Raw genomic sequence first — 12,507 nt, 5'->3', positions numbered from 1 at the left:
AAAAAAAAAAAAATAAATAAAACAAAAAAAAGAAATGAAACAAGAAAATGTAGAAAAAAGTATTAACATTACATTTTTACAAAAAAATATTATATTCAAAATTGTATATAAAAAGCTATTTTTGTATAAAAACATAAAACAAAATGAAATAAAATTAAAATTTAATAAAATTAAAATAGAATAAAAAATATAAAAAATTAATACAAAATAAAAAAATAAAATGGAATAGTATAAAATACAAGAAAAAAGATTATATTAAAATTTGTATATAAAAAGCGATTATTTTTTTGTATAAAAACATAAAACAAAATTAAATAAAACAATATAAAATAAAATTTAATAAAATAAAAATAAAAGAAAATAAAATAATGAAATATAATAAAATTGAATAGTATAAAATACAACAAAATATTAACTAAAATATAATTAAATAAGATATATAGTATGAAATAAATTTAATTCAAATAATTTATCTTTATAATTTTAAAAATTTTTTCATTAGAAAAAAAATTATTGCAAATTTTTTGTAGACATAAAATACTGACAATATTATCTCTTTCATCAGTTTTTTTTTAAAGAAATACAATTTGAACAAATCTTGTTATAAAAACAAAATTTTGAAAAAATTTTCGATATAAAAAATTTGGAGAAAAAATTTTTTTAGCAATAAATTAAAAAAAAATGCAAAAATAAAGTTTTTTTTATTTTCTTTGAATATTAAATTTGCTATAGAAATAAAATTTTTGCAAAATTTTCTAAACATTTTATAATACATTTTTTTATAACATTTTTTTTTTTTGAAATAAACAGAAATTTTCTATCAATTTAAAATTGTCGAAATTTTACTTCAATTTTAAATTGATAGACAAGTTCTGGGATTCCTTGTTACATTATAATTTCAGTCGTAAAGAAGATTAAGTTAGGAACGCTAAAATTTTTTTTTTTCAAATTTCCCTTTCAGTCATACAACGGCAACACTGATTATGTTGTTACACAGAAATAATTTTTGCATATTTTTGGGATATTTTTAATAATGCCGCTATTTGGATTTTTAAAACAAACTAAAAACATTAATTTCTTTAAATGCAATTAAAAATTGTAACATCGCCCAGAACGATTTTCTCATAATTTGTAATTGTGAGAGAAATTATCTTAAAATGTTTTAATATGACATTTGTGAATATAAGTTGTATAATTGTCTTACTTTCAAAATGATCCTGATTGCGAATTAAGATTTAAAACTGGTTTAAATAGGGACTCAATTTATCAAAACTTATTTTGTTGTATTATTTTTCTATCATTATACATAAATTAAAAATACTAATAATTTTCCTGGCCTACTTTTAGGGTTACCATTGAATCTATATTTAAACCATTTAAATCACGTTTAGTTATTGCTATGTTAAAATTGTTATACAACTTTGCATTAGATAATCTAAGCAAAATGGGCTTATGTCCAATTTGGACTGTACATGCTGTGGGAAAAAGCAATGAAATTCATCTCGAGTTTCGTTGAAATAACGATTAGTTAACTTTTGTAAGCTTAAATGATGGAGTTTATCATCTTCTAGACAATTCCTATTTCGAATTTCCATGAAGCATACATGGTAGGAAAATTATGTTACACTGAGGAAATCTGAAAATTCCCGGTTAAACACTTTCCTGTTTTGTTCAATTGCCATACAATGTTCCAATATTCTTCCCCCAAAAGCATTCCCTATTTATAAACATTCAAATCAGCCGATGACTGGAACACTAACAATAACAATAACCTATGACTGGCTGCAAAACCTAGGACTTGGTTTGGCAGATTTACAATACGATATTTTCTATCAATGACTGGCCACTCTTTAAGAGTCTGCATATTGAATGGCATCATCGATTTGAACGGTCTCATTACTGCCACCCGAATGATTTGAGCCCGAATCTGTGGCCGTGGGTAATGCTGTAGCACCACGCATATCCAATTCGATATCTTCACTGGGTCCCCGGGCAGCAATACCAGCGCCTACGGCTACTGTGAAGGGATTTTTTAATAATTGCTTATGTCTTATATCGGGAGCGGTGTAAGTGGGCGGTGCTACTAAATGCATGTTACGAGGTTTTGCTATGGGATTAAAATTAGTTTTGTCCTGCAACTCTTGGGCCATGCGTCGCGCAATCGTTATGGTATTGGTAGGGGCTGTAGTTCTTGTCGCAGGATGAGGGTTGAGTGTGTTATGTTGTGACAAAACGTCTGGCAGTTGTCGTTGTTGATGGGTGTATTGTGTTCGCGGGGGTGTGGCATATGGCATGGGCCTATATGGACTTTGATATGTGGGTCGAGGTCTTGTTACAGCATAGGGTGTAGTAAGATTCGATTCTGAAATTGATAATGGGGATTAGCAAACATAGTTAGATAAAAAAATGTTAAGGTTACAAATGTTAAGGGTTGGTTAAGGACTAGGATTAGTAGTTTGGTTTTAAGGGAGTTATAGCAGAAATGATGTGATTCGTTTATGTTCTACATATTACACAATTTATTCTAAATCTCAACATTTGCAAAAAAAGGTACTCTGAATGAAAGTCTTGTTATTGAAATTGTACAAGTATAACAAAGTCTTAAAACATATTCCAATCGGTGGTATGCATGTCAAGTGTTTCTTTGAACTCCCTAAAGTATGCTACATTTTGAATAGCTTAACTTTTCCGTGTTGCTTTTATGGAATTTGAGTGCAAGTTGCATTTTTTGCAACGCGACGCTCAAAACCAAGGCTCATCAGCTCATTCTTTTCTGGCCTTAGGTGTTAAAGCAAGCGAAAACGCGAGTTCAGCCGTGGTAAACATTGGCTATCAAGGATTTACTAAGGATTGTATAAAAATTAGTTTAGTGAGGGCAGAATAAAAAAGTGAAATCGTGGTTTATACGCAGTCTATATCTATTAATCGAAGGCTATCTGCTATTGAGTTTAAATTATATTCGGACTGCTCTCACTGATATGAGAAAGTGTCACCAACTCTTTTATGGAATGTTAGTATTTAGACAATTTGCATTTGCATCTATTTAAGAATTAAATTTAAATCTTTTGAAAATTGAGACATTTAAGGCTCAAGCAGTCATAAAGTAGGATATTTGATCTTTAGACTTTAGCATTAACTATTATGGACTGTATTTGGTTTGGGTGATGGTGGTTATAGTGTACAGTAGATATAAATTTTCATCCAAATTAGATAAAAACTAAATATTCGAGGAGCCAAATGGTATTTTTAAAGCCTAAGAGTATGCAACAAATTTTGAGAATTTCACTGCATACATCAAGGTCGAAGGCGAAGTTTGAATTTGTGTGCTGTTTTTTATATTTAATTTAAATTTTATTACCTATAGGTATATAAGGTCTACAAGTAGGTGGTTCTACTACTACTCTAACAGAGAACTAAAATAGCAGAAGAAAATGTTTTTCATGGTTTAGCATGATTCGTGTTTTTTTTTTTTTTTGTTTGAAAGCTGATTCCAAATATGGTAGCTTTTCACCAAAATGGTTGAATGGTCAAACTTACTTTGTGTAGTCGTTTTGGTTCTTACTGTGTGTGTCTGTGGTGGGTGCTTTTGGGGAAATTTTTGGGGAGTGACATTTTTGTGGATGCTTCCTAATAGTGTGTAGTATAAATCCCTCTTAGATTTACCATCATATCATGCATACCTCTTTCGTTAATGGGCTCCGTATACACATCCACGGTTTCCAAATGACCATCGGCCGGTGAGGCATATTCGTTGGGCAGCAATGGCTGTTGGGCACAGCTAGGTTCAGCATATATATGTTCAGGCCCGCCAACAGCTCCCACAGTACCCAAGAAACCATCGCTTGGAAGGCCTGAAAATGTTGTCGAGGTATTGAAATCTTCATCCATCCCCGTCATGCTGGGCTCCGAGTATATGGGTGTATGATCGGCCGGTGGTGCTGTGGGCAAAGGCGATTGTAGATGTTCGGTGAGCACTCGATTAAGTGCCATAAAGTCAGTGCCAGGATTTTTCACTTTATTCAAGAGGTTAACAATTTGACTGATCGTCTTTACGCACTTCTTCTCCGGCAAATCCTGTATATACATGATCTGTATAAGTTCATTGAACTTTTTATAATATTCCGGATGTTTTTTCTGTATCAATTGCGAGGATTGATTGATTATCACTCGCTCTTCCTGGGAGAATTCATGAACATGGCTGCGTCCATGCGAATTGTCAGCATGGGATTGCTTCGTTAAACGCCTCCACAAACAGCATACGAATAACACTAAAATGATAATGGAAATCAAAACTCCAGCCCCAATTATGATGAGTTCTGGCAAATCCTTATTCTTGGCAGCCAATTCCTCTGCGGTAAAGAAACGTCCCTGAATCTTTTTCAAATTCTTGTTATTCTTGCAATCCAAAATGGTCTTGGTATCATCACAGACTTCATTGTAATATTTGAGGAAGTTCAATATGGTGGCATTGAAGCAATTTCCCAGCTTGTCATCTATGGTGCAATAGATTTCCGATCTTAGATCATGATCGGATAAACGCTCCAGCCACTGAGTATCACAACGACAGGCCTTATTAACCGAGATCTCTCGTACCCGGCAATAGGGTTTGGTGAAATTCAAACTACCATCCTGCGGGCTGGTCAAGGAGTTGGACTCAAATGCGCAACTCTCGCTACTTTTGCTACTCTCCAAAAGCATGTGACCAAAAACGCCGAATTGATTGCCGGTAACCGTGACGCGATTCCAGTCTTTGACGTGTAGCCACTTGGTGCCCAGGTGTTTGACGTTATTACCCGATATGTTGACATAAATGGATGTCACGTAGATTGCATTTTCGGAAATGGTATCGATTCTGAAAGAAAAGAAAAAAACAAAGCGTCGTTACTATAAATGCTTATGCTTATCGGCTAACATTTGTTTGTACCCACTTGTTGTTGGTAATTTTTAGCTCTTTAATGCCACTACCATAAATTGCATCACTTTCGATAAGGCCAATGGAGGCTCCAGTTATGGAGACATGTTCACTATAGAGCTGAATTTAATGAAAAGAATTAAAACCATACAATAATTAATAGTCATGTTAATGGCAAGACAAGTTACATAACAATAAATAATTATTTTGCTATTGTTTTAGGTGGAATGACTCCTCTATGCTAAAATTAGCTGTCCCAATAGTTTGTCGTATTTTAGTTTTATTATCAGAGAAATTAGTCTGATATCAGCAAGCATTTTCTTTTGATAAAAACTTTTCAACTTTTGAATGAAATCATTCAAAATTCGTTGAACTTCAAAACAACAGTTGAAGCATTTGGAGTATGTATACCCAGCAAAAACTTGGCATGTAAAATAATGGAGTACTCATTATCCTTAAATTTACCAGCTGCTAAAACGAATTATCAACAGGAATACCATCTGTGTTACCGGTAGTACGAATGTCATTACATACAACATTCAATGAAGCTCAAGAATAAGCACTTATTTGTAATAATAGAAACGAAAAATTACTCCTATCCCAATTTCAGCAGATTTTCTGCTGTTACAGCAAACACTTTTGCTGTTTTTACTAACTAGGTTCTGTGGGAATATCTTATATATAAAAATTAATTTGTGTTTGTTTGTCGATTGGTTTGTGGTTTTGCGTATAGACTCAAAAACGGCTGAACCGATTATCTAGAAAGTTTCACAGATTGTGTAGGTTTGTCTGGAAGGAAACATAGGCTATTTAATTTTTTGATGTCGGGAGGGGGGCGGACCCTCCCCCTTACCCCAAAAGTACTACCCAAAAATAAAAGTGGACCGATCGGGACAATATGGGATTCAGGAGTAGAGTACGAATTTTATGATAAAAATTGGGTCAAAGTAACTGGGGGGCCGCCCCAACCCCAAAACTCCCTAAAATAGTTTTATTGGACGAGCATGACAATATGGGACTCAAATTAAAGGTATTCGGGACTAGATTACTAATATGGTCGGGAAGAAGGAATAGGCTTTATAATTTGTTGATATTGGAAGAGGGCGGACCTTCCCCCGTTACACCAAAAACACAACCCAAAATCAAAAGCGGACCGATAAAAATGATATCGTGGATATCAAATGAAAGGTTTTGAAGAGTAGAATACGAATATGGTGTTCAAGATTGGGTCAAAGTACGCAGGAAGTCGCACTAACACCAACATTTCTAAAAGCAGACAAATTGATCGTCCATATCAATATGGGGCTTAAATGAAAGGTATTCGGGAGTAGATTACGAATCTGGCATACAAAATCAGGTCGAAGTTTAGGGGGTCACCCCACCCCCCAAAAACGCCCCAAATGTGCATAAGACCCACCATGTCTATATGAGACTCGGTGTGTTTGTTTGTTCCGTTGAATCAAAAAAAGGAAACATAGGTTATATAGTTTTTAGATATCGGATGGTGGCTGACCCTCCTCCTTACCCTAACAACGCCATCCGAAACTAAAAGTTGAGTGATATGCACAATATGGGTATCAAGTGAAAGGTATTGGAGACTAGAAAATGAATATCGTATTAAATTTTGAGTCCATGTACACCAGCGGGCCGCCCCAACCCCAAAACTCTTCTATACAGATATATTCGACGTTCTAATCAATATGGGACTGAAATGAAAAGTAATCGGAAGTAGATTACGAATATGGCATAAAAAATTTGCTACGAGTAATGGGAGGTCGCCACACCCCCAAATGCCTATATGGGATTCAAATGAAAGATATTTTGGAGTAGATTAAAAATGTGACATTAAAATTTGCGTTCAAGTCTAGGTGACGCTTTTCCTTCTAAAAATACGTCGAATAGGTTATTTGACCCATTATGGCAATATGGGACTCAAATGAAAGGTATTTGTGTGAAGAAAACAAATTTGATATCCAATTTTGGGGGTACGCCCTAAATCACCCCCTAAACTTAACTTTATTTCCGACTATAGCAATATGGTGCTCAAATCAACGATATTTGGGAGTAAAGAACGAATTTGATATCTATTTTCAGGGCAAAGTGCCAGTGGTCGCCCTAGCCCCAAAACACCCTCCAAACGGTTCATTCTTACCGACCATGATAATATGGGGCTCAAAGTAAAGGGATTTGATAGTGGACACGAATTGATAACCATATTTGAGTCGAAAAATCTTCCCTAGAAAGCACTTCTCATTACCCTACCCTGTGATTCGTTTGAAATTTTTTGCACTTAAACAGTCACAAAAAAAAACTTGTTTCTATTGTTGGGGACGGGTGCCGCAGGGACCGCCCAAAACCAGCCAAATGGATATATAGACCAATCACAACAATATAGAGCCATGTGTTTGGGGAGCCGCCCACCCCACAATAAATCCCTATTTTATAAAAGCTATTTGGGGTGGGAATTTATTGATTTTCCGGAAATTTATATTCATTTTCGGGACTAAACCCCTGGGGTCCACTCCACCGTCAAACACAACTTATTTGCCGATCATGCCATTATGGGACTCATATGAAATATTTATGAAAGTAGAGCACGATTCTAATATTTACTTTATCCTAAACCAGAAATATTTACCAATACGGTAATATGGGACTCAAAAGAAAGGCATTTGGGATAGAGTAAAAATTTGCCCAGGAACCGAGTAGGGGCAAACTTCTCACCCATCAATGAGTGTTTTGCGATTCAAGTTGAGTTTATCAACGATAAGGCACCTTTTTTATAGCCGAGTCTGAACGGCGTGCCGCAGTACGACTCCTCTTTGGGGAGAATTTTTTACATGACCATACATGGCATGGTACCTCGCAAATGTCGCCATCATTTGGAGGGGATAACCACCGCTTTAAATTTTGTCCGAAGTTCTCGCCAGGATTCGAACGCAGGCGTTCAGCGTCATAGGTGGACATAGACTACAGTAGCACAAATTCAATATCCATATTCAGGGCGAAGTGTCCCTACCCTAAAAAAAATATTAGAGAGGTAAATAAGGCGCAGCGGAGCGGGCCCTGTCCAGCTAGTATTCCATATTTTGTAATAGTTTAATATTTTTAATTTTAGACTCTGTTATTATTTTATGTAGTTTTGTTGTGTTCTATGTTTGTTTTTTTTTTTTAATTTTTGGGACATACTTTTTTTCTTCTACTAAAAATTAAAATGTTTCTATTTGCTTACCTTCTCTGTAATTGCTCTTGATTTAATGGCATCAATTCGACACGATTCAAAAATAATCGAATGTATGTTGTTGACATCAAAAGCTCCTGGATTTATGGTGCCTATGGTACATTTTACAAATTTTATTTCACGTATGGAGGCATCGAAGCGATAAATGTTATCGATATTTGAGGATTCAATGTGAAGCTAAAACAATAAAAAAAAAAATATTAATTATAAAATAATAAGAGGCTAGGAAAAGGTTCGCCCCGAAAGAGAAATAAAATGAAAATATACAAGTTATGAACAGTGTCAATTCCTGTCGTTCCTGTGCAGAATAAAACCATGGATGTCGAGGGGCCAAATACTGCTACAAGGAGTCTCACTGCTTCAAATTTCAGTAAAAAGGGTGTAAGTTCCGATATTGACTGTAACTGATACGAGTGTTAAGGGATCTCTTTCAAATTTTGAGAATTCTGGGTAGAAAATGCGGCTTTTGTACCCTCAACAGAACAAAAGGCCTGTGGCAGCTGCATACAAATATGGTCAGTACTTCACCATACTCAGATTTCGAAGAGTCCATGCAACTCACTGTAACGGCGAAAATGGGAAGTGAAAGCGCATTCCTTCGCTCAAACATTTAATTCGGGAGATCGCTTGATCCACGGTTGTTCATTGAAATTGGAATAAAAATACGACTTTATGAACTTAAGATTTCTTATTCTAGAAGATCGGTATAAAGGGTGCTATACCAAGATATAGGTAATCTTTAAACGTAAGGCAGACGGACGGACATGTTAACATACTTTATGAATGACGACAATCTAATACTTTGTAGCGTTGAAAATGTATAATTTGACGTCTTCCAAATTCAAATGCAAATTTTGCCCATGAACATTCCACTAAGGAACAGGGGCAAACTTATCACATATCAATGAGCGTAGTCCGATTCAAGTTTAACCTCAACGATTAGGGGCCTCCTTTTTATAGCCGAGTCCGAACGGCGTGCCGCAGTGCGACACCTCTTTGGAGAGAAGTTTTACATGGCATAGTACCTCACAAATGTTACCAGCATTAGGAGGAGAAAACCACAAATGAAATTTTTTTTCTGACGGTCTCGCCAGGATTCGAACCCAGGCGTTCAGCGTCATAGGCGAACATGCTAACCTCTGCACTACGGTAGCCTCCGATGTGTTCCAAATGGATTGCCAAATTTTCCTAATCTTCCCATTTTTAAGTTTTTTGCCTGTTAGGGCGAAGATCATTAAATTTCGAAATTGTTTATTTCTCTTTCGAGACTAGCTCAATGATCGGAGATTTGCTTTGCAAATGGAAAAGGAAACCCAGAGATCGCAACACACACCAACCATTATGGGACACGTATCGTCTTTGGTTAGAAGAGTACTTTTCAACCATATTAGGTGTGATGGCTTCAAGGGCCATGCGTTGAATCGCATTTAATGTGAAAACGCCTCTATGATACAAATACTACACTAACCACGCTCGACAACCCTCTCTATTAGCTGTACTTTTTTCCAATGCATGTGTTTTCGTGTAATGTCAGACTTTTTTCTGCGACAATTACACTGCTTCCATGGTGCACATGATGCTGTGCATCTGTTGGAAGTTGTATTGATGGCTTCGCGCGCTAGACAACAGCAACGGCTTCAAGGACCGTGCGTTGTTTTGTTATATTTGGGTCGTATTTATTGCGAAAACGCCTCTATGATACAATTACCACATTAACCACGCTCGCCAACCCTGTCTATTAGCTGTACTTTTTCCCAATGCATGTGTGATCGTGTAATGACAGACTTTATTCTGCGACAATTACACTGCTTCCATAGTGCACATGATGCTGTGCATTTGTTGAAGTTGTATTAATGAATTCGAACGCTAGACGAGGGCAAGGGCTCTCGCTGTTGCTCCGTGTGCCCAGGTTCGATCCCGGCCAGGCTCTGCCGAATTTTTCCATTTTTAAGATTTTGCCTGTTAGGGCGAAGATCATTAAATTTCACAATTTCCGATTGTTTCTCTTTCGAGAAAAACTCAATGATCGGAGATTATTTTTGCAAATTGAAAAAGAAAGCCAGAGATATCAAAATGCAGAAAAAAGTCTGTCATTACACGAAAAGACATCCATTGGGAAAAAGTACAGCTAATAGACGGGGTTGTCGGGCGTGGTTAATGTGGTAATTGTATCATTCAAATACAACATACCAACGTACGGACCTTGAAGCCAACACACCTAATATGATTGAAAAGTCTTCTAACCAAAGACGAAATGCGTCCCATGGTGGTTGGTATGTGTTCTTTATCTTTGGAGGTGTTTGTAAAAACAAATACCGCATTTTTGGCTAGAGAACATTTGGTAGGTTTTGGTCGGGTTTGGTAGAATTTTTCTTTAATTTTGGTAAAAAATAATAATTTTCTTGAGTGGCAACACTGGTTATGAATAATTTCAAAAAAAAAAAAAATATTAAAAAATTATGAAGAAATGAGATTTAAAAAACTGTAAGTTTAAAAGTTTGGAATGAATTCCTTATTCTTAATAAAATATTAACGGCCAAATCCACTAAAATTTTGTCACTTATGTGTCGTTCGCAAATTCATCGAAATAGAGGAAAAACAGCTGATTTTGTTCAATTGGCGAAAAAATCGAGTAACAAAATGTTATTCGTCCTGGCAGTAAAATTTAGTTTTTTTAATTTAATTCTGAAAATCCTCACGATTTTTTTTGTGTATTCCCAATCTCTTCAAACTTACCCTAGCTTGTGCCGAAGTAAATGCTTTTTCGGATATTCTCAAATCCTTAATGCCCACAAAAGTGCCCTTGATTTGTGTATTCTCAAATGAATTTTCAAATAGCAAGACATCATTGCTATTTGTCACATTCAGTTTACAACTTTCTGAAAAGTAAAGAGAAAAAATGAAGTTTGATTTTTTTTCTTAAATCATTTCGTGTATAAAAGGACTCACCAGAATTCGCTTGCTTGAAAGCCCTTTGTAATATGATGATGGCAAATACATTGGTAAAGGCTATTTCAGGAAATGGACCATTGTTACCCTGGAAGGCATCTGTGCCGATTTCCACTTTCTCATATTCACTCATATTGCCCTCAATAATGAAACGATTGATGGTGTCATTGTGAAAGAAACCTTCCTGCAGGCGAAAAAATGTTTTGGGGCCAAGTTTCACTACAAGGCTTTTGGCTAATTCAGGCATTTTGAAGGTCTTGTCAAAGATAGGATTTAACTGCAATGGAAAGAAAACAGAAATAGGTTAGCTCATGATTATTTTGCATGAAATGGATGGCTTCTTAATTTTCGATATCATATCCAAGAAAAAAATGTTAGCAAACATTGTTTGTTTTGAAATGTGTTGCTTTTGTGTTTTTGTTTACATAAAACTTTTGCTAATAAATCACTTCGCCAAATTTCAAAGTCGTATCATTTTAGAATGCCTTATAAATTAATTGGAGTGAAATAATTCTAGAATAACATTTATTTTATATTTGAGATAATTAATCAATCACTGTCAAATCGTAAAAGAAATCTGAATATTTTCAAATAAATTATTGCCGGAAAATATGGTAAACACGCAAAGATTGCCATTGAAGTAAATGTGTACATCTGGTGTCCAAAGCTATTTATTTAGAGGTCATAAAATCCAGGAAGGCAAAAAACATGGGCATAACATAACAAGTAAATTTTCCTTTGAGTTCGGCCGGGCCGAATCGTATATACCCTACACCATGGATGCCATTTGATACGTTCTTCGAATGACTTTTCAAATATATAGGAGATACAACTACAGATACAGATGGACCTTACTTTTCATGACTATTAGAATTCATAAAAAATATTGTACCAAGTATAAAATTTCAGTCAAATCGGAGCTATATAAAGTTATAAACCTATTTGGACCATACATGGCACGACCGTTGGAGGCCATAGCAAAACTTTATATGCAAAATGTCATCCACCGTGTGACTTCAAGAAGTCAAAGCTGAAATCGGTTTACTTGAACTACACATATCAGGTTATGAATCGATTTGGAATATACTTGATAAAGTTCCAAGAAGCCAAAAAAACCACCTTGTGCTAAATTTCAGTCACATCGGATAAAATGACGCTGTCTAGAGGTTCAAGAAGTCAAGATTCGAGATCGGTTTATACGGCAGCTGTATTAAAACTTGGACCGATATGGCCCATTTACAATCCCAACCGACCTACACCAACAGGAAGTATTTGTGAAAAATTCCTAGCGCCTAGCTTTACTTCTTCTGAAGTTAGCGTGCTTTCGATAGATAGACAGACTGACGGTCGAACACGGCTAAATCGACTTGGAATGTTAAGACGATCAAGAATATATATACTTTAT

General features: G+C 35.4%; 2 protein-coding genes across 3 annotated transcripts in view; one reads left to right on the top strand and one right to left on the bottom strand.

The window, feature by feature from the left end:
• Positions 1-12,507, top strand: part of LOC106082007 (E3 ubiquitin-protein ligase highwire) — a 150,167-nt gene that overhangs the window by 48,652 nt on the left and 89,008 nt on the right. The gene's annotated exons all lie outside the window — the stretch shown is intronic.
• LOC106082008 (uncharacterized) overlaps positions 667-12,507 on the bottom strand; it is a 60,639-nt gene continuing 48,798 nt past the window's right edge. Inside the window, exons 2-7 of the mRNA XM_013244302.2 lie at positions 11,103-11,379; positions 10,890-11,032; positions 8,145-8,330; positions 4,929-5,032; positions 3,681-4,852; positions 667-2,362 (exon numbers count right to left, since the gene is read on the bottom strand). Of these exons, the coding sequence (XP_013099756.2) occupies positions 1,851-2,362; positions 3,681-4,852; positions 4,929-5,032; positions 8,145-8,330; positions 10,890-11,032; positions 11,103-11,379 (2,394 nt within the window). The 3' untranslated portion in view covers positions 667-1,850. The remainder of the gene's footprint in view (positions 2,363-3,680; positions 4,853-4,928; positions 5,033-8,144; positions 8,331-10,889; positions 11,033-11,102; positions 11,380-12,507) is intronic.

This window comes from Stomoxys calcitrans, chromosome 4 (assembly GCF_963082655.1).
Source record: "Stomoxys calcitrans chromosome 4, idStoCalc2.1, whole genome shotgun sequence".
In the NCBI taxonomy this organism is placed as follows: Eukaryota; Metazoa; Arthropoda; class Insecta; order Diptera; family Muscidae; genus Stomoxys; species Stomoxys calcitrans.
Note: the sequence above shows the minus strand (reverse complement) of the source record. Positions and strands in the feature narration are given on the sequence as shown.